Here is a 20,061-nt window from a genome sequence, read left to right as displayed (position 1 = left end):
TGTCTCGCTGGAGCGTCATAGGCCCTTGTAGTCAAAATCTCGAACCAATATCTCGCCGAGCCATTGCATCACGTAGCCAAAACTCCACAAACATTGAATCCACCCACACGGGGCATTCCCCAACGCCATTCGCGCAGTAAGCCATTTGTTTCCCGCCGTTGCTCCCTCGCTGAAATGATACAAAAATACGGATCAAAAGATATTATTCCCCAAGAGGCATCGAGTGGTGCCACTCCCCACCCCGATATCTCCCCAAGACGTCGACACATTCAAAAGTAAAACTGCTGCTGCGGCTGCCCTGGCGGCGGCTGCGCCGAAAAGTCGAAGCTCATGGAATCCATGCCCGAGCTCCAGGGATCGGGGGATTCTGGTACGTCAGCTCGGGCCGCAGGGTCGCGGTTGGCGTTCCACTTACCGCCCCAGATGGAGTCGTAAAGATCCATGGGCGCCATATATTGCGTTTGGTCCATGCTCAAGCCAGGCATGCCGTCTAGGCCCATGGTCGTCGGGATGGGCTGCGTAAATGGAATTCTGCGGGACGGTCAGCCAAAGCGGAAACAAGGAGGGCGATCGTCTGACCCTGAGAAATCGGACAGAGATGCTCCGTTCTGCATCTCGGCCATGGCCAAGGCGGCATCCTCCCGAGGATTGCCACCGGCCTGAGCGCCGCGAAGCTGTGAAGTCGGCCCTGCCAAGCCTTGGCCATTGAACGAAGGCAGCGGCGTCCGGCTTCCGCTCGCGCCGGCCGACGAGTCGCCTTCTCGCTTCAAGCTGGAGCCCGCTATTGAGCCGTGGTCGTAGATATTCTTGAGCGCCGTGAGCGCTCGCCACAGCGGACCGGACAGCTCAATGTCCTTGTCGGTCTTGGGCACGTGGGGCTCGGGTGTGGTTGCGTCCTTTGCCGCCGTGGCAGACAGGGCGGCAATCAGGTCCCCTTGTAGCTGCCGTATCTCGGGATCTGCCTTGGTCTCGCACAAAATTCCTAGCAAGAGGGCCGAGGAAAGACCATGATAGGTAAAGGCCCAAGTCCTCGTCGGAATCACAGACAGCTGGTGCATAGCCAAGAACATCCGCACCGTCTCCAGCAGGTTCTCCTTGCACCGGTCTGCCAGTTCCTTCTTTTGTCGAGGATCAAGATCGCAGTCTCGTTTCAGCGCCGGGCGGCAGGCGACGGAGATGACGAATGACGTATGCAGGCGGATTGCGTAATATTGGAGACGATCCAACGCCGTCTTGCACTTTTCCTTGTCCTTCATGTGTGCGCGGGCCCGGGTTCGGAGAGCCTCCACGGCCTCGCAGTTGTCGGCAATCTGGCGATACGACGAGGTGGCGGTGGCGTCGGGATTGAGCCGACGTGAAATGATTTCGATGAGGTGGTACATCATCTCTAGGTATGTGTAGCTGCCGGTAGACGATTCGGGGATGGAACAGCTCGGGAAGTTGGTCATGGGGCAACTGGCACGAGCCGGTCAATACAGGAGGTCTTGATAGGAGAAAGGAGGGCGGGCTGCAACGAGAAATGGGGCGCTTTACCGATCAAAGGACAGCGAGGTCAGGGTATCGTGCCAGACGCAGGTCCACCAAAGCTTGCGCCGAATCATCTCCTTGGACTTTGCGTTGGGCGGTGCGCTCTCGCGGCCGTCGTACGTGTTGGGGCGGTGTAGGCCCAGAGACTGCGCGAGGCGGCACGTCAGTCCCGTCAAAGCCCATGAAGCCTCGGCCTTCATATCGTTAAGCAGCACAAAGCTGGTGAGGAGGAGGGCCTGGATTGAGTCGAAAGACGGCCTAAGGTGCAATGTCAGCGAGAGCAGGCGCAGAAGAGACGATGCGGGTAGAGTGCGCACCTCAGGAGAAAGTTGCCCACGCGCAGAAAGTGAAACGAAATCTGAATGTACTTTTGCGAGTCCCTGGTGCGGATGTGGTATGGGTTCTCGTGGTATTGGGACCCAACGGCCAGGACGGCAAAGAGGATGGCCAGCCATGACGCCGTGACCGACCTGGATGACCTCACGGTGCTGGACGCGTTGCGAGATCGGTCTTCCAAGTACACCATCAGCCGGGACTCGAGGTCATCCATGTCGTAAACGAAGCCCCAAAAGGGTTGGGGGATCTCCTTGTAAGTGCGGAAGAGTCTGAATGCAAGTCAGTCGCAGCGTCGTTCAATGCGGCAAGGGCACTGACTTGACGACTTCTCTGTCAGACGGCAGCTCATTCGAGATGTCCTGGGCCAGGCGGTGAAGATGCAGCGACGACATGAGGGGAAACGGGGCCGACGTGTCGAGGCCGAGGATGGAGCGCATGTCGCGGCGGATATCGACATTGTCGGTCTTGTCGTTGGGCGACGACTGCTCGCGGAGGAGGGCGGGGATGCTGTTCTGGCCGAGGTAGCGGTCGCCGACAGACTCGGAGTCGTCCAGATTGGCTGACAGGCCCGGTGAGCGGTCACCCAGGATTTGCGGCGGGCGCGGGCGGAATTGCGACTCACCTATTGCGCGCGGCCAGCTGTCCTGGCGCTCAGTCTTGCGGCTCTCGTCGCCGTCGGAGGCTGAGAGGGCTCGCTTGCGACCGTAGACGTGCTGCGACAAGGCGGGGGCATGCTTGTTTGCCGTGGAGCGGTTGGGCTTGTAAGAGCATAGCTGCGGGTGCTCCCTCTTGACGCAATTCTCACACGGCTGCTTGTTGTCGCACTTTACCTTGCGTTGGCGACAGGGCCAACACGCGGTGCCTGGAGACTAGGTCAGCGACGGGGCGTGCGGCTGAATGGGGCATTGTCCAGCAAGACTGACCATAGCGAACCTTGCGATGGGAATGGATTATGCGGCTGGCTTCTTCGGCGGTGAGTTCGTCGACGGCCACCAGCTCATCGGACTCGGGATTCTCGGCCATGGTCGAGACAGAGGTGCGTTCTGGGCCGGCGAGACCAGATCAGGGCGAGTTCGCAAGCAGCAGCATTGCCTTGGATGGTTTCAGCGGCGTCCAGGTACCAGCTATGTGAAGCTGAGTCGAGATGAGCCAAGGCAGCGCCGCAAAGCGAGCTGGACAAAACGGCTGCAAAACGGCCGCCTCGGCGTGAGGAGCAGCGGCAAGTCAGCAGCGGCAGCGGTATCTCGCACAGTGCTTGGACCCGACTGGTGGGCAGAATGTACAGTGCGGGTTCTGCCAGACAACACCATATTTGCGCAGTGTTGCGTTGTCACGTGCCATGGCGCTTCTCATCCCACTTTGTCTCTCTTTCCAGAGCCATCCCCAAGTTAAGTTAAGTTACCCCTCCCTGTCTCTTCACCCCTCCCGCCTCTTTACAGTGCTGCACCAGAAGCTCCAGCCATCCGCACTAGGGCCGGCATCTTTAGCTTCGGCAGCTCCCGCACGCTCCCCCCTCAATCGTCAGTTGCCCTGCTGGGGCGGAACCAGAGGGGCGCCCTCCACCAGGCGGCCTCTGTTCGCGACGCGCCGCCGCGGCGCCCCTGTCTTCGCCGCCTGTCTCCAACGGCAGACGGCGCCATGCTGGTGGCCAATCCAACCGAAGATGAGCTCGTTAGGATCATTGGCGGCCTGAACGAAAACTACGGCCTGGGCATTCGCAATCTCAATCCTCATCTGTCTCCCAGCAAGCGAAGAAGGCTGGCGCAAACAGAAGACGAAGCACGCGTCGACGCCATCTATCACCGCATTCGCTTCCTGCACTTCAACAGGGGAGACCAACTGTCGAGCTGCCTTGGCAAGTTTCGCACAGAGGCTCATCGGGCCCAGCGGCGCTCCGTCTGGCAATCTTTCGGCGTCACTGGCTCGGGCCCCCAATCCTCGGCTGCGTCACTTCAGGGTCGTCTGCTCGACATCTTGTCGGATGGCCCGCCGCTCGCTCGGACAAAACCACCCAAAAGACTGTCAGATGAGGCTTCTATTTCGCAGGCCAAGCGGCCCAAAAGTCGAGAAAACGGGCTGGTGGACGAATTGCCCGTCAGATCCAGGATCAGCCCACCTGGCTGTCGTCCGCCACCTGGAGCATCTCCAAGGCCGGACGAGACTATTCACTCGTACTTTCCACCGACTTCGACTTCGACTTCGATGCAAACCAATGGCCTGTCAAAATCATCCTTGGCAGATAACGTGTTCTCGACCGGTCAGGCTTCTGCACTCGCCAGCAGCGACACGACCTTGGACGATGATTTCTTAGACCAAGCGGCCGACGCCTATCCAATGAGCAACGAGCAGTATCAAGCCTTTGCCGAACTCTTGGCCAAGTACGACGCGCACCCGGGGCGTCACATCGACTCCTTCTTCAACCCCCGCGCGCCTCAGGGGTTGGAGCAGCGACTGAGGATCACGTGGCCCAAGCAGCCCGTTCCAGGCCTCAACGAGGCTCCGCTTGCCGTCATTTGGGAGGTGACACGATTTCTTCAACATTGCGGCGTTGGAGCTGCAGAGTATGAATTGACCTATGAACCCAACCAACAATGGCACAACCAAACAAGCCTGCGGGCAATGCACGTCAACCAAGGCCCCTTTTGTGGTAAAGGCCTTCCTGTACGGAGCGAGGAGCAAGCATATACGCTCGCCTTGGACGGATTCCAGTCCGACGTCAAAGCCGTCACCCTTTCGGCCGAACTCGTCCCTCGCTCCAGCGACACAGGGTCGTTTTACGAGTTCCGGCTGAACCCTTTAAGACTAGAGTTGGGCCACCGGTTGAACCGCCGCTTCGGCGCTGATCGTTTCCTGGAGATAGTCATGCCATCACCGCTTTCCTCGCAAGAGGAGTTGGCTTCGTACAAGCAAAATACAAACTGTGCCGAGAGGATAATCCGTTGGCTGACAGCGAGCACTCATTACTTCCTTGGGCGTCATTGGACTCCATTCTTCACGCGCGAGTTCAAGAAGACTTGCCAGTCGGCAGCAGGAAAATCCCAATACCTCCAGCGCGTCTATTTCTTTGCCTCTGATGGCAACATCTTTCGAATGCCAGACCCTCGCAGCGGCGTCCCACCACTGCAAGAGGCACGCACACCGAATAGACGCTCGAAGATGCCGCTTCACAGGCTGTTGGACTGGGCAATCGAAATTCAGCGCAACTCAAAGAAGCCGATTCCAAAGTTATTTGCTCGGCTTGCGCTCAGTAAGTCGTTCCCCTAGTCGAATTAGTGTTTGCTGCTAATCCTCACCTAGGCTTGTCTCGAACTTGGCCAACCGTGGTGTTGAAACGGCACCAGATCCTTTGCCGCGACCGAGACGTTGGGACGCATGAGACAATGAACGACGGCATCGGCCGCATGTCTCGAAGCCTCGCCAGAAAGGTGGCCACGTGCCTTGGATTGACCTACGTACCCTCGGGCTACCAAGCCAGGATCGGAAGCGCAAAAGGGATGTGGATCATCGACGTTGAAGACGACGGCCTTGAGGAAGACGACTGGATCGAGATTTACCCCTCGCAGACAAAATGGGACTGTGCCTTTGAGGATCCTCATCATCGATGCTTCGAGGTAAAGGACTGGCCCCGCGAAGTGAGACCCGCTTCCTTGAACCAGCAGTTTATCCCCGTGCTCGAAGAGCAAGCCTGGGATCGAGGGGCCATGCGTCGTGCCATCAAGGAACACCTCGAAAATGGCCTTGTCGCCGAACTTGACGCCCAGACGGCAGCGCTGGGCCATCCAGCCGACTTACGTCTATGGCTGCGGCAAACAGGGGGGTCGAGGACGGGAAACGTGTTTCATGGGGTTGTCCCGTGCCTAGCCGGGCTACCAAGAACAGACGAGGAGGCCATCGCCTTCCTCTTGGATGCTGGCTTTCATCATCGACAACTCAAATACATTCAGACTCTACTCTTCGATCTGGCCAAGAAACGAGCCGAGCAATTAAAGACCAAGACACATGTTAAGGTACCGCATTCGGCGTACATGTTCATGGTGGCAGATTTCACCTCGACACTGGAGGAAGGAGAGGTACATGTCTCATTCTCGTCCAAATTTCAAGTCGATGGGTTTTGCGATGTACTATTGGAAGGTATGGATCTGCTAGTTGGTCGAGCTCCAGCTCATCTGCCGAGCGACGTTCAAAAAGTGCGGGCAGTTTCCCACCCAAAGCTACGGAGACTCAAAGACGTCATTGTATTCTCAACCAAGGGGAAGAAGTCTCTCGCCACCATGCTCAGCGGGGGAGACTTCGACGGAGATCGCTGTTGGCTAACCTGGGACCGCAACATTGTCGACAACTTCCGCAACGCTCCGGTTCCCGAGTGCCCTGATCTCTTCGAGAGGGGATACCTCAAGAAGTTGGACTTGACCGTCGAGGACATTGGGGCTGGGCAGAGGAGTGACGACGAAATTAGCGTTAAGTTCGTCTATATCGGATTACTCTTCAACATGCGGCCGTCCCTGCTCGGACAATGCACCAAATACAAAGAGAAACTGTGCTACAAGAGAAACACTGTCGGGGACGGCGCGGCTATCATTTTGAGCCATCTCGTCAGTCATCTCGTGGACCAAAGCAAACAGGGCATCATTTTCGAGATGGACGACTGGGACAAACTGCGACGAGATTTTCACTGGCCAAGCCGCCTCGACAACCCGCACTACTCTGAAGACAGGATTCCGGATCATAACAGGATGAATGGCGGGAACCACATTCTAGATTTCCTGAAGTTTGAAGTAGCCGAGAAGGTAATCCAACGCGCTTTGACGACCTTTTCCGAGGAGGTTTTCTCCCCCGGCGGAGAAAACTTCGACATTGACCTGACGAAGATGTACAATCGATTCGATGAGAGAGGCAAGACGTCGGAGTTGGTCAAGCAACTCCTAAAGGGTCTGCGCAAGGACATTGACGCAGTGTTGGAGACGTGGCGGCAAAGATTGAGTAGAAAGGAAGAGGGAGAGAGTGATTACGCGACCAAAGTGAAGGAAGTCTGGGAAATGTGGCTTAACATCAAGCCTGCCGAAGAATTGATGTCGTCGGAACTAGTACAGATGCTCATGGAGGATTCGAAATCCGACCTGGGGCAGTGGAACCTGCTAAAGGCCTCGGCAACGTTCAAATACCACTGGAACCATATCAAGTTTACGTGGCGCATGGCGGCGCGGCAGCTCTGCTTCTTGAAGGTCATGCAGACGGAGGTGGCGGGCGAGGCGGCAGTGGCCATTGTGCAGCCAGCGATGTGGGCTTCATTGCGGCCTGACAAGAATTTCATCACGGCGCGCAGTGCGCAGCGAGAGGCGGCGAGAGAGAACGACAGCGTTGTTGCCGTCGAGGAGGTGATGGAGTACGACGACGACGGGCTGGCCATGGACGACGTGTGATGACGGCGGCAATGCTGCTACCACGCTGTGGCTGGAGGGGAGTCTGTGGTGATGTTTGATTTTGTGGTCATAATGTGCTCTCGGGATACCTCTTGTGTTGGATATATGCGCCGTCTTTGTTTGCTGGTCTGGCCTGCAAGTTGAAGCCGCATAATGGACGATGAATGACACCATGAAGCCTGACAACGTGACGCATGTATGTCTGGCCGGGGGGGCATGGATTCATACGCGGCGAGGATCTCACATGAATACAAGCCAAGTTGCGAGGCGAGAGAACATGGTATATGCTGCAGCCTACAAGTCCGATTGAGCGAGCTTCTGCCAGGCAAAGCGATTCACTGGAGAAGACGGCCAAGTGGCTCCTCGACATGGTCGCCGCGGATGTCGACGCACCGACCGTCCTCGTCAAAGTCCAGGGCGTCAACGGGACTCTCGCGGAGCCGGACGAGGAGGTGTCCCTAGAGGACATCGACCCCATCCTTGCCGTCTTCGCGATCTGTCTTCGACTGGTGCTGAGTACCCCAGCGCTATTCTGCCAGGAGGTCGGGGACGGCGAAGACCCCGACGCGGTTCTCACCTTCGGCATCCACTACGAGGATTGGCATAGGGCGTTATATATGCTTAAAAGCTCGCCACGGCAAGCCCGCCCTCAACCCGAAGCTCACCAAGAGACGCGCGAAACCGCAACCCTACCATTCCTCGGTTACGCTGCTGCCGAAAGGCGGCCAGAGCATATTAGCGAGTTCGGAAAGGAGCAGGCCAATGCCTTGGCCGCCCTCGAGATGACACGAGAGCTCGCCTACCTCTATCCCGGACTGAACGCCAGACCTAGATGGCCCCCCGCCACGTCATCGAACAGACGTTGAAGTCGGTCTAAAAATTCCGCTCGATGTCCGCCAGCGAGAGAGAGACGATCCTCGACTCCGACGACTACACGGCTCTGAGAGACATACTGGGCGACGTCACGGCACAGCGACTGAGCGCCCTCGCGCCAGGCGTCGACCTCTGCGCCTCCATCTCCTCCGAGTCCGTCCCGGCGTCGGAGAGGGTGCCCGCCATGGTGGCACGCAAATGGCAGATGAGCTTCGTTGGTGCTTTTCAACGCTATAGTGTGTACTCGGGTTGTCTATCTTGTTGAACATTTACCCCACAATGCATGCTCGCGCCGGCGGCCAAGGTCTTTGAGTTGCCCCTTTTCCTTTGCCCCGTAACCTGGAATTATGCCTTCAGACATCAATGCTACCACACCTCAACTAAACTCCTGTTCCGTGCGCAAACAGCGGATTAATCCTCTTGAAAAGAACATCAAGGGCCTCACAGCCACTCTGGCTCCTCGGGGGAGCGTGACGGATGTTGAATCACGAGCGACAAGCCAAGACTGCCAGCACGAATCTAGGCGGGCTCCTCGCGAGGCTCGATGAGGACCTCGTTGACGCCCACGTGCTCGGGCTGCAGCAGGGCAAACATGATGGCCGAGGCCACGTCGTGGGCGTCGAGGACCTTTGCGCCCGTCGGCTCGCCGTACTTTTTCAGCGCCTCGGCGTCGGTCGACAGGCCGAGCAGGTCCGTGTTGACGTTGCCCGGCTGGACCGAGGTGACGCGCAGGCCGGAGCCGGCCGTCTCGAGGCGCAGGGCCTGCAGGGTGGCCTCGATGAAGAACTTGGAGCCCGAGTAGACGCCGAGGCCGGGGAAGACCTTGCGGCCGGCGTCGGACGAGATGGCGACAATGTGGCCGCGGCCGCGGCGCACAAAGCCCGGCACCGTAGACGCCAGGCAGTGCAGCAGGCCCTTGCAGTTGACGTCGACGGTGCGCTCCCACTCGTCGGCCTGGGCGTTGGCCATCATGGTGAAGTACATGACGCCGGCGCAGACGACGAGCACGTCGATGGCGCCCAGCGTCTCCGTCGTCGTGCGCATCAGCGCCTCGACCTGCTCGCGGCTGGTCACGTCGGTCGGCCGCGCCACGATCTTGCCGCCGGGCCGCGACCGGAGGATGTCGGCCTTGACGGCGTCGAGGGCGTCGCGGCGCCGGGCGGCGAGGACCACGTGGGCGCCCTCGGCGGCGAGCTGCGAGGCCACGGCGGCGCCCATGCCCGACGACGCGCCCGTCACGACGGCGACCTTGCCGGCGAGGCGGCCCTTGCGAGCAGCGGCGATGCCGTTGACGCCGGGGAGCACGCCGTTGGCCCGGTTGAGGCGGCGAGGCGGGTGCGGCAGCCAGCCCCTGGCGTAAAAGTGGCGGGCGTACGTCTCCCACAGGGCGGCGTCAATCTTGGGCCGCTCGAGGCCGCACTGCTCGAGGGCAGGGCGGGTGGCGGCGTCGTTGAGGACGGTGACGCAGCGCAGGGTGTCGACGGTGGGCATGCCGCCGCGGAGAATGTCGACGGTAAAGGGGTCGTCGCCGCCCCTGGCGCCGCGCCGCTCGGTCCACAGGGCCACCCAGTCGGCCCACGGCAGCTTCTCGGTCGGGTAGCCCAGGGCGGCGAGGCTGTCGAAGACCTCGTCGGCGGTGACGGGCTTGGGGTCGCCGACGTGGTAGAGGCGCCGGTCCGGGTCCGGGTCCGGGTGGCTGGCGAGGGCGACGATGGCCTTGCTGACGAAGTCGACGGGCGTCATCTCGGCCAGCCAGCCGTCGACCTTGGGGGCGAAGCCCAGGTGCAGCGACTCGACGATGATGGCGTTGAGCAGGTCGTAGGTGTTTGTCGAGCCCGTGACGCTGTGGCCGCTGATGGTGCCGGGCCGGTAGACGCGGACGGGGATGCCGCGGCGGCCGGCCTCGTAGACGAGCGTCTCGGCCACCCACTTGGTCTGGCCGTAGCCGTCGGCCAGCTTGTCGGGCACGGCGGCGATGTCGAGCATGGCCTCCTCGGTCCAGCCCTCGGCCGAGGGCGGCAGCACGCCGTTGGTCGACACGTGGTGGACCGTGGCGCCGCCGCGGGCCGCCAGCCGGAGGATCTCGCGGGTGCCGCCGACGTTTGCGCTGCGCAGCGCGGCATAGGGGTAGACGAGGTTGACGGTGGCGGCGGCGTGGACAACGACGTGGACGCGCGAGGCCAGCTCGTCAAAGGCCTCGGGCGACAGGCCCAGCCGGTTGCGCGCCAGGTTGCCGGGCACAATCTCCATGCGGTCCAGCATGGCGTCGTCCCAGATGCCCAGGTCGATGAGGTTCTTGCGGATGCGCGCCATGCCGGCCGGCCGCGCGTCGCCCGACGGCTCCGTGAAGCGCACCAGGCACAGCACGCGCGCCGCCGTGCTCTCGAGGATGGCCTTGAGCAGGAAGGCGCCCAGGTAGCCCGTGGTGCCCGTCAGCAGCACCGTGTCGGCCTCGTCGAGGCGGCGCATGGGCGTGGGGCCGGCGGCGCGCACGTCCTCGGGCAGCGCGCAGTCGGCGGCGAGGACGGCCGGCAGGTCGGCCTGGACGGCGGCCGTGTGGCCGTCGCGGGCGGCGCGGACGGCGGCGAGGTGGCCGTCGAGGGTCGGGGAGCCGGCCAGGGGCGCCAGCGGCACGGGGAAGCCGAAGGCGCGTGTCAGGCGGCCGGCGAGGTCGGCGAGGACCAGCGAGTGGCCGCCGAGGTCGAAGAAGCTGTGCCGCGGCGAGATGGCGGCGGCCGGGATGTTGAGCGAGGCCGCCCACATCTTGACGATGGCGTCGACGGTGATCTTGGTGTCGTGCTCGCGCGCCTGCGTCACGGCGGGCGTCCGCGGCGTCGGCGGCGGCGGCAGGGCCTTGTGGTCCGTCTTGCCCGAGACGCTGTGCGTCGGCAGCTCGTCGAGCTCGACCCAGAGCGAGGGGATCATGTAGTGGGCCAGGTGCTCCGACAGCGCGCGGCGGGCCACGGGGCTGTAGCCGGACTCGTCGACGACGACGACGGTGCGGTTGCGCTCGGCGTCGCGGGCGTCGGGCACCACGTAGGCGACGAGCTGCCGGCCCAGGCCCTCGCCGCGGGCCACGAGCACGCAGTCGCGCACCGCCAGATGGCGCATCATGGTGGCCTCGACGGCCGCCGGCTGCACCGTGTAGCCGCGCGTCTTGATCATGCCGCCCACGCGGCCGCGGATCTCGAGCCGGCCCGACGGCCGCAGCCGGGCCAGGTCGCCGGTCCGGTACATGCGGGCCCCGGGCCGGGCGTCGAAGGGGTCCATCTGGAAGGCCCGCGCCGTCGTCTCGGGCAGGTTGAGGTAGCCGCGCGCCAGCATGTCGCCGCCGACGTACAGCTCGCCCACCTCGCCGACGCCGACGCGGTTGCCGGCCTCGTCGAGGATGTACGTGTGCTCCGGGTCCAGCGGCGGGCCCACGGGGCACACGCCGCCGGGCTCGGCGTCGGCGGGGCCGCCCGCGCCGAGGCAGCCGCCGATGTCGCCGGCCGCCACCTCGTGCGTCTCGCTGGCGCTGTAGACGTTGAACAGGGCCGTGTGCGGCAGCGCGGCGCCGGCGCGCGCGGCCAGCTCCGTCGGCACCACCTCGCCGTTGAGCCACAGCGACCGCAGGCCCGGCAGCTGCTCGGCCAGCGCGCCGGCGGCCGGGTGGCGCGCGAGCACCGTGGACAGCAGCGTCGGCGTCATGAGCGTGTCGGTGATGCGGCGCGCGGCCAGCAGGTCGACAAGGGCCACGGGGTCGTAGCTGGCGGCGTCGGGGACCGCGACGGCCGTGGCGCCGCGGAGCAGCGGCCGCAGCATCTCCCAGACGAAGAAGACGTTGCACGCGACGCGGTCTCCGGGCCCCAGATCACGCAGGCGGAAGCGCGCGTCGTAGGACAGCACGGCGGCGCGGTGCGGGTTGGCAATGCCCTTGGGCTGGCCCGTGGTGCCCGACGAGTACGAGACGAAGGCGAGGCGCTCGACGTCCTCGTCGTCCGGCAGCGGCGGCTTGAGCTCCTCGAGCGCGGACCCCGCCGGCGGCGGCGGCAGCGGCTGGTCAACCACGAGGACCGGCACGTTGTTGCCCTTGATGTTGCCGGCCAGGGCGCTCTGCGTGACGATGACGGTCGGCTTGGCATCGTCGATGACGTCCCGCAGCAGGCCCGGCGGATAGGCCATCTCGAGGACGAGGAAGGCGCCGCCGGCCCGCAGCGCGGCCAGGCAGGCAATGACATAGTCTGCGCTGCGGCCCATGAGGACGCCGACGAGGTGCTCGCGGCCGACGCCGTGCTGGCGCAGCAGCTCGCCGAGGGCCCATGTCTCGCGGTCGAGCTCGGCGTACGTCAGCGTGCGCTTCTCGTCCTCGAGGGCGACGGCGTCGGGGGTTGCCTGCGCCTGCTGCACGAACAGGGCGGCCAGGTCCTTGGTCGTGTCTATGACGGCCATGACGTTGTTGGAGGAGGGGGGGGCGATATCGGATCGAGGAGGGTTCGGGGGTCGGCTCTGCCTATGGATAATGGATGGACGACGCTTCGACGGGCGTGGGGAGAGAGTTGTGAGAGATGGTAATCAGTTTATTCGGCCAGCACGTCTGCCAGGCCGCGTCGAAGCTTCTCGAGAGGTTCGGAAGGGTTGGAGGCGCGCGTTTCGAGGACGGTGAAGAAGGAGAGTTCAGCCACGGCACCAGATCTCATGTATAAGTCGATATGCCCCAGAATCAGACACCGACCGACGATGCCGGAGAGAGAAGCAGAGAAAAGGATAACGCGGCGCGCCGGGTCAATGATTACTGCCTCTGGATGGAGATGATGCGAGGACACGAGCTTCGACAGCGACGACAACGACAAAGGCCCGGTCTCCGCTCCATTCACCCTCGACCAGGCGAGACGGAAGTTGTTTGTGCTCGGGGGAAGCTCGCCAGTTGTTTGCTGCCCGAGTCTTGTCCGTCCCCTTTTCAATGTCAGGTTCAAGTTGTGCGCGCGACAGTCGAAGCTCTCCAGCCGTGCGTGAACTCTTTTTTTTTATGCCACTTGTCTTGTCACTATTCCGGGGCCCTGCAGATCCATCCGTATGCAGTTGGCTCGACGGTCATTGGCCCTCTCGGCCTCTGGAGAGCCCCCTTCCCCCCGGTCCGGGGTTATGTTGGCTGTACGCCACTCCATCCGTCTCAAGCCACAGGCCGTAATATCTACGATGCCCAAAGGCGGAAAGTGATCACGTTGGGGAGGGAGACTGAGAGTAATCAGAGGACTGACAAAGGTGGACTGCGCAACCCGCTCTCACACACTGGCGGTGCACAGGCTCCGTCGAGGGCAACGAGGAAGCTCCATCACCTTCACTCGTCACAACCGGGCCGCGGCTGTCAGACTCAACAACTGCTCAACCAACAAGTGTCGGTGAACCAGTGGGTACGACGTATAGTACCCACAGATCTCTCGCTGCTGTCATGCTGTAGCGCTGCTGCGTCTTGGCATCGATTCAACATTCTTGACTCGTCCCTCCAGGACCAGGGAGAGTCATTTTTCGCAGGGGAGCACGCCACACGGCGGTTTATAACCAGGGGAAAACCCACCCCGACCAGGGTTGATAACCCACCCCGGAGCAGGGATAAAATCGCGAGAGGCCCCTTGGCTGGCATGTGAAATTGCCCCATTGATACCGGCGCAGGCACATGCTCCCAAGGCAGACGCGGTCACCGCAGGCTTGAAAGGACGATAGATGTCTGCTGGGACTGGAATTGCAGAGGGTTATTTATGGGAAAGGTAATCACCATGCGAGCAAAAGCAGGCCATGCCTCTCGGTTCTCGCAGCCCGAGAGGCCATGCGTCAATGGTGCAGGTAGACGCACACTCGGCACACTCATGTAACCTTTATTCACAATGTGCCGAGTACATTGACGTTGCGTGTTGCATTGTGCCGGCCGTGCTGCTTATCACCAGAAGCTTCAGCGTTGCGTCCAAACGTCCAGCATGCTCATATGGAACCCATGACTGCAACACTGCTTGTCTGATGTCAGTTACAATCTCTTGGCTATGCTTTTACGAACGTCACGAACCGTCTCTTGCTTTCAACCACCAAAATCATCTTGTATGTATACAGTCGTCGCCGCAACCAGGTAGACGATCATGTATTGAATGGGACTTCTGTCGACGTTTACGTAGCCTGAATAGAATTAAGTTCACTTGGATATCTCCTCACACGCCCTCAAACCTCTTTTCTGCAAGCCAGAAGCCTGGAACCCATAATTGTCACATCTCGGCGCCTTCACAAACAGCCGGGCCCGCGCCGGACCCGGAGAGGATTCCAGACCCGATTTCCAGTGATGCTTCAAGCACGACATTGAGAGCAATTGCCCTGGCTGACGTCACTTTCACCCGGGGTCTTTGTGCGGTCACACAAACAATGACAAGAGGGCCGCGTGGGGACGAGATGCAAACGCCGACGGCGCATGTTGACGTGATTCACAGACGACAGCCTGACCAGCATATCAATTGGTCCCATGACGGTTATCTGCCTCCTGTCTTCTTCTTGCCCTACTCTCTCTCCCGCATGGGTCAATCTGACAGCCCAGGCCCTGTTTGCCTTGGTATCAGGGCATCCAAACCAGCTGTGCCACATATTTAAACCTCCCTCACCACACAACTGATCTCTCTCCCTTGTCCCCTTTTACCATACAGCTGCGGAGTCCCGATCGCGCTCCCACCGCAAAACAAGATGGTGCAGTCTGCAGTCGGCCAACCTGGACTCTTATGAACGATTCAGCCTTGGCACGAACACTCATTGCGGCCAGCTCTCCATCACAGTCACTCCACAAGCTATGCAGCGGCATCTGGCCTCCCACCCTAGACGATGGCAACGGATGCATTCATGGCCTTCCGGAATAGCACCATCATGACGATCAACGACGCGAGTGATTCTTGAGCAGACAGGACACTCGAACCCGGTGGGCAGCCTACACGCTGGATGCTTGGCCAGCCGTCATCATGTATGGAGGTCGAGGAGCTCTTGCTATGTCTACAAGCTGGGTTCAACCATTTCGCCAGTCTTTTGCCAATTCAAGACACCGCTATCGGCACAATGTACTGTGCGCTGGTCAATACTGCGGCCCGGCATGGTCTCACGATGTCCGAGTTCGAGTAGTACTTGACCATGCCGGGCCCCGGGGGAGACAACGCCAGCGTCTTCATCTACTGGACAGCCGCGCAAATGGGCCGTACTATCCGCAAGTCGGACACTTGGCAACAGTTACGTGGTATACGTGAACAGGCATCTACTGCGAGAACACATCACACGGTGGCTGGCCCAGTTCCCCGAGACGAAAGACCGGCACCGGGCGAAGCTTGAGGAACCCCAGGACCAGCTGAGGCGGCCACGTCGTCGTCGGCTGGCAGAAAAAGATGAGCGGGTTTCAGACGGCACTACAATACGCTATCCTTCCCAACGTCGCGGCGGTGCCGGAACTACTCGCTCATACTCCAACGCGTGGGCAAGTGCTTCTCCGCCGGTCTGATCACCACCAGGCACTTTTTCGACGCGTCTATAGGTGCTAGAAACGCAGAGAGGTACGCCACCACCCTGATGGCAGAGGGCGCGATTGACCCCGGCATCACTGGTGAAGCTCGTTCGATCTGCGCCTACAAGATTACTCGTTCGCAGCTAGGTTAGAGCTGCTATTAGTACCCCCGGCTCCGTGTGCCTGCGGGGGTGAGAAACAGCCCTGTGATCTACCGGGAGGGCTTGTTTTACTCGGCCCTCGCACGGTTTCTTATGGCCAACCCGGACAAGGCCGCGCGAGTTAGGCACGAGAACATATAGGAGATTCCTAATCGATGGAGGCTCGGCGAGCCGATTAATGTAGCACACGTTACACGCGAGGCAGACAACGTCTACTGATAGGCATCAAATCTCGAGCCTGAATGGCGATATACAGCGGAGCTCTGCCAAACCAACAATACACCTTTGTTGATAACGGCGCCCGACATGGCTGCTAGGACTTTCGATGGCTCTCTGCAGGAGACGCTGGTGGAGGTGGCACGGAGCTCCTCGGCCGCTGGGGCCTACTGGTCGTCCCATGGGTGTTGCTGCAAGGACCACGACATGGCATCCTCGAGGTTTGGCGCTGACGCCAAGGGACCATTCGGCTGGGCGGCAACATTTACGAGACGCCCTGAGGCCAACGCTGCGTTGAAGGAGATCGACAGACGATAGAATCGGCTGGCATTCATCGTCTACTTTATATCTCGGCTCGCGGATCGTGCCCAAATGCCAGCGTTGCGTAGAGCTTGCCCCCTGGCACCACCCCCTCAAGCCTGCGTGCGCATCCTGGGTCTTCGGACAAGCCCTGGAACATGCTACGCCCAAGTCACTCATTTCACCTGTGGTGGTTCAAGGTTTGGTGTGGGCTCACAAAGCGCCACGCAGAGCCGGCTGGTTGGAAACGGAACCGAGTACACGGATTGGCCGCCGGACGCACCTCAGGTCTCTCGCGGAACACTGAATTATACGAGGACGTCGAAGAGATGGAGGGACAGACCTGGCCACAACCCTCGTCGCGAAGGGGTGAGTGATATCGAAACCAAGACGAAGACAAGAAATATTTTCCGCCTTCAGAATCATGCAAATGATTCATACATGCCTACAGCACACAACCCCTGCCGGACGTGCCCGAGACAAGTTGTCGGTCGAAGAGCCGCACATTCGGGAAATGGTCTCCAGGACCCCAAGAATGCCGAGAAGATCAATGACAGGGATATCAAGGACGTGGCGGCAAACTCTCGCACTACTTGGCAGCCGCAAAAGGTACGAGAAGATCCACGACAGCGGTTGACCGAGCTTTTTCAGCCGCATCCCTCGGTCCGTTGCTCGGTCTGTCGCGTGGAAGGTTGCGGAAAATTGTCTGCTCGGCGGCCAATCGTCAAAAAACGTCGCCGGAAGCCCGGTTCTTATGACGGACTGCTTCTCGACGACAGTTAGCCCAAGACGCCTGTGTTTGGGATATGGAAGGACGTATTGCAGGTATGGTGACGTCTGGCATCACCAAAGATGGGACGATTCAGGGCAGTGATGATTGCGGGCTTTACCAGGCGGTGGGCGCGATGTATATCACGCCCATGAGTGGCTCTTGGGGGATTTGCGCGGACATGCCCCCATGCACAGGAAACAAATGGCCAGGAACAGACAGTTCCACGTTCAGCTGGAATACTCAATTAACTAGTGTATATATGTACTCACAAACGTACAATGAGAATACAAGCCCAGGAAGGGGAGGGCAATATCAAGAGGGGAGAGGATGGACTAGATGCTCGACCGTCCCAAACCGAGATCAATGTCGGCAATCTTGACCACCTTTGTGCGGTAAAAGAGCTTGTGCCCGACAAAGAGGGAGACAAAGATGATGACACTGATGTACGACGCGAAAAAGTCGCTCACGCTCCACTCGATGAAGACGGTGAAGCCGCTGGTCAGAAGGATCAAGACGTTGAAGAAGAAGCCAAACCACGACAGATACGGCTGCAGGGGCGCCTTGTAGGGCAGCTCGTCGCGCGAGATGCCCTTTGCGGCCAGCGTCTGCATGAAGCGCAGGTGGCACAGGTTGATGAGGGACCAGACGATGAAGCCGGCGACGGCGGTGATGTTGAGCAGCCAGGTGAAGACGGTGATGCCGTCCTTGGACAGGTTGAGGAAGCCCAGCAGGCCAAACGAGGCGCACACGGCGACGGACCAGTGCGGCGTGCCGAAGCGGTTGGTCGACTTGAGGAAGCTCGGCGCGTGGCCCTCGTCGGCCAGGGCGATGAGGATGCGGCTGCTCGAGTAGACGTCCGAGTTGGCCGCCGTCAGCACTGCCGTCAGCAACACCGCGTTGATGATGTGCGGCAGCACGCGCACGCCGGCCAGGTTGGCCACGATGACGAGGGGAGACGCCGACGCGTTGGTCGACGTACTCTTGAGGTTGGCGTCGTCAAAGGGCACGTCGATGCCGACAAAGAAGACGGTGGCGATGAAGAGCACAAAGATGCCCCAGTACGTCCACCGGATCGCCGATGGTATCTCCTTGCGCGGGTTCTCCGTCTCGCCCGCGCCGATTCCCACCAGCTCGGTCCCCTGAAATGAGAAGCCGGCGGTGATGAGGACGGCCCAGAAGCCGACGAACTTGCCCGTGGCGCCGCCGACCAGGTGCTCGGCAAAGGCGCCGGGCGTGACCCAGTACTTGAAGCCAATGTAGCCCTGCTCGCCGGCGCCGGCGTTGACGCAGAGGGCGAAGATGATGAAGCCGACTATGGTGACGACCTTGATGCTCGAGAACCACATCTCGAGCTCGCCGAACCAGCGGATGGGCAGGAAGTTTGCCGCCGTGAAGACGGCCCAGAAGACGGCGATCCAGATGCCGATGTTGAGGCTCTCGTTCCAGTACTGGATGATGAGGCCCGCGGCCGTCAACTCGAGCTGTCGAGGAAGATTAGCCCGGTCCCGAGTGACGAGGTGAAGTTCAACAGGCGAGAAAGCTGGGACTGCTTACAGCAAACGTGATGATCCAACTCATCAAATAGATAAAGCCCATCGCGAAGCCCAGCGACGGATCGACAAAGCGCGAGGCGTAGACGGTAAAGGCACCGGTAACGGGCATGTAAGCCGCCATCTCGCCCAGCGCCGTCATGACCGAGTAAACAACGGCCCCGACAAAGATAAAGGCCAGCAGCAGCGACGCAGGGCCCGCCTTGGCCAGCGCACCGCCGATGCCCAGGAACAGCCCGGTGCCGATCGTTCCGCCGATCGCGATGAACTGGAGATGGCGTCCCTTGAGGGCGCGGTCGAGCCCCGTGTCGTTCTGGCCGTTCTCGACATCGTGCAGCGCGGGCTTCTCGGGCCGGGCCGCCGCCGAGGGCGGTCGGTCGGTCTTCACGGCATTTGCGGTGCTGGCGTCGAGTGTTTTTTCGCCGGCCATCGGAGAGGCGGCCGGGGGGGTACGGGGGCGCCGGCTCAAGGCGGCGTGTTCGTGTCTCGGACGGTGCTTGGCTGTTTCTTTCTTTTGTTCTTCTTTCGGTGAAATTTGTGCTTCCTTATTAGGAATTATTGTATCACTGTTGTTGAGGATCGTGTTGTCCGAGAGACGGCCGAGGAACGCAGAAAAAGAGGGCCGGAGAGAGAGTGCAGACGCTTTGAAGCCGACGAGGGCAATCAGGCTCAAACAACCACCGGCACACAGCACAAAAGATGTGTAAATAGCAGAGACACGCGCCCAGAGTGCAAACGAGCGAGGTTTTCGCGAAGAGCGTGTGGGCGTGCGGGAGGCTAATAACAAATCCGACGGCGGGAGCAGGAGGAGACGGGCTCCACGGGGGGGGCCCATATTATACGGAGCATGCCCTATCGCGACCAGATGCCCTAGATACTGCGTCGTCTGCTGAGACCTTTTCCACCGTACGTGGTATATTACGGGGTCGGCGACTATCTTTGTCGTGGGGCCATGGGAGGAAAGATAGGGGAAGACAAATGGAAGCGTTCCGTCCGTCCGGCTGGTCGTCCGTCCACTGTCGGCTCGGCGCCCCAGTGGCTCCATCAGTGCAACGGAGGCAGGATCGGAATCCGCAACTTGCATCCATACACACGAGAGCGAACGTGGCATTGGCGAGTGCTTCCGTCGAACGCGTTTGCGCGTTTCTTTGCCCGTCTTATTGCGCCGTCGATGCCGCCACGTGCCTTGGCCGCTCCGAGCCGGGCCCGAGCTCCGAGCCGGCATCACATCCGGTTTTTTTTCCTTTTTCCAGCGTTCCCCAGTAAAAGCCTTGCCGGGGACTCGGAACCGCCCGCCATTTCTTTGTGCTCTATGTTCTCCAGCGCATGTCAGGCCGCCAGAGAGGAATCCAAGAGGAGCCCCCCTCAACCCTTGCCCTCCTCCTCATCCCTCGTCCGCACGAATCTG

The 20,061-nt window shown here is 60.7% G+C and overlaps 5 protein-coding genes across 5 annotated transcripts; 2 read left to right on the top strand and 3 right to left on the bottom strand.

Moving 5' to 3' along the window:
• Positions 1-269: 269 nt before the first annotated feature.
• HRG_04049 (fungal specific transcription factor domain-containing protein) lies at positions 270-2,886 on the bottom strand (the record flags this gene model as incomplete). The annotated part of the gene is made up of 9 exons (XM_044862520.1): positions 270-367; positions 416-531; positions 580-1,455; positions 1,534-1,785; positions 1,845-2,132; positions 2,182-2,422; positions 2,486-2,636; positions 2,694-2,725; positions 2,787-2,886. The coding sequence occupies 9 exons, from the start codon at positions 2,884-2,886 to the stop codon at positions 270-272; spliced, it is 2,154 nt and encodes a 717-aa protein (XP_044723546.1).
• Positions 2,887-3,501: 615 nt separating this feature from the next.
• Positions 3,502-7,283, top strand: HRG_04048 (RNA dependent RNA polymerase domain-containing protein; the record flags this gene model as incomplete). The annotated part of the gene is made up of 4 exons (XM_044862519.1): positions 3,502-5,110; positions 5,161-5,474; positions 5,520-5,933; positions 6,114-7,283. The coding sequence occupies 4 exons, from the start codon at positions 3,502-3,504 to the stop codon at positions 7,281-7,283; spliced, it is 3,507 nt and encodes a 1,168-aa protein (XP_044723545.1).
• Positions 7,284-7,651: 368 nt separating this feature from the next.
• On the top strand, positions 7,652-8,149 carry HRG_04047 (uncharacterized protein; the record flags this gene model as incomplete). The annotated part of the gene is made up of 1 exon (XM_044862518.1): positions 7,652-8,149. One exon carries the CDS (start codon positions 7,652-7,654, stop codon positions 8,147-8,149), a length of 498 nt encoding a protein of 165 aa, XP_044723544.1.
• A 526-nt stretch (positions 8,150-8,675) lies between these two features.
• HRG_04046 (AMP-binding enzyme domain-containing protein) lies at positions 8,676-12,587 on the bottom strand (the record flags this gene model as incomplete). The annotated part of the gene is made up of 1 exon (XM_044862517.1): positions 8,676-12,587. One exon carries the CDS (start codon positions 12,585-12,587, stop codon positions 8,676-8,678), a length of 3,912 nt encoding a protein of 1,303 aa, XP_044723543.1.
• Positions 12,588-17,435: 4,848 nt separating this feature from the next.
• On the bottom strand, positions 17,436-19,083 carry HRG_04045 (amino acid permease domain-containing protein; the record flags this gene model as incomplete). Its single annotated transcript, XM_044862516.1, has 2 exons — positions 17,436-18,584; positions 18,658-19,083. The coding sequence occupies 2 exons, from the start codon at positions 19,081-19,083 to the stop codon at positions 17,436-17,438; spliced, it is 1,575 nt and encodes a 524-aa protein (XP_044723542.1).
• Between the last annotated feature and the right edge of the window lie 978 nt (positions 19,084-20,061).

Source organism: Hirsutella rhossiliensis, assembly GCF_020360975.1.
Source record: "Hirsutella rhossiliensis strain HR02 chromosome Unknown scaffold00003, whole genome shotgun sequence".
Taxonomy (NCBI): domain Eukaryota; kingdom Fungi; phylum Ascomycota; class Sordariomycetes; order Hypocreales; family Ophiocordycipitaceae; genus Hirsutella; species Hirsutella rhossiliensis.
Note: the sequence above shows the minus strand (reverse complement) of the source record. Positions and strands in the feature narration are given on the sequence as shown.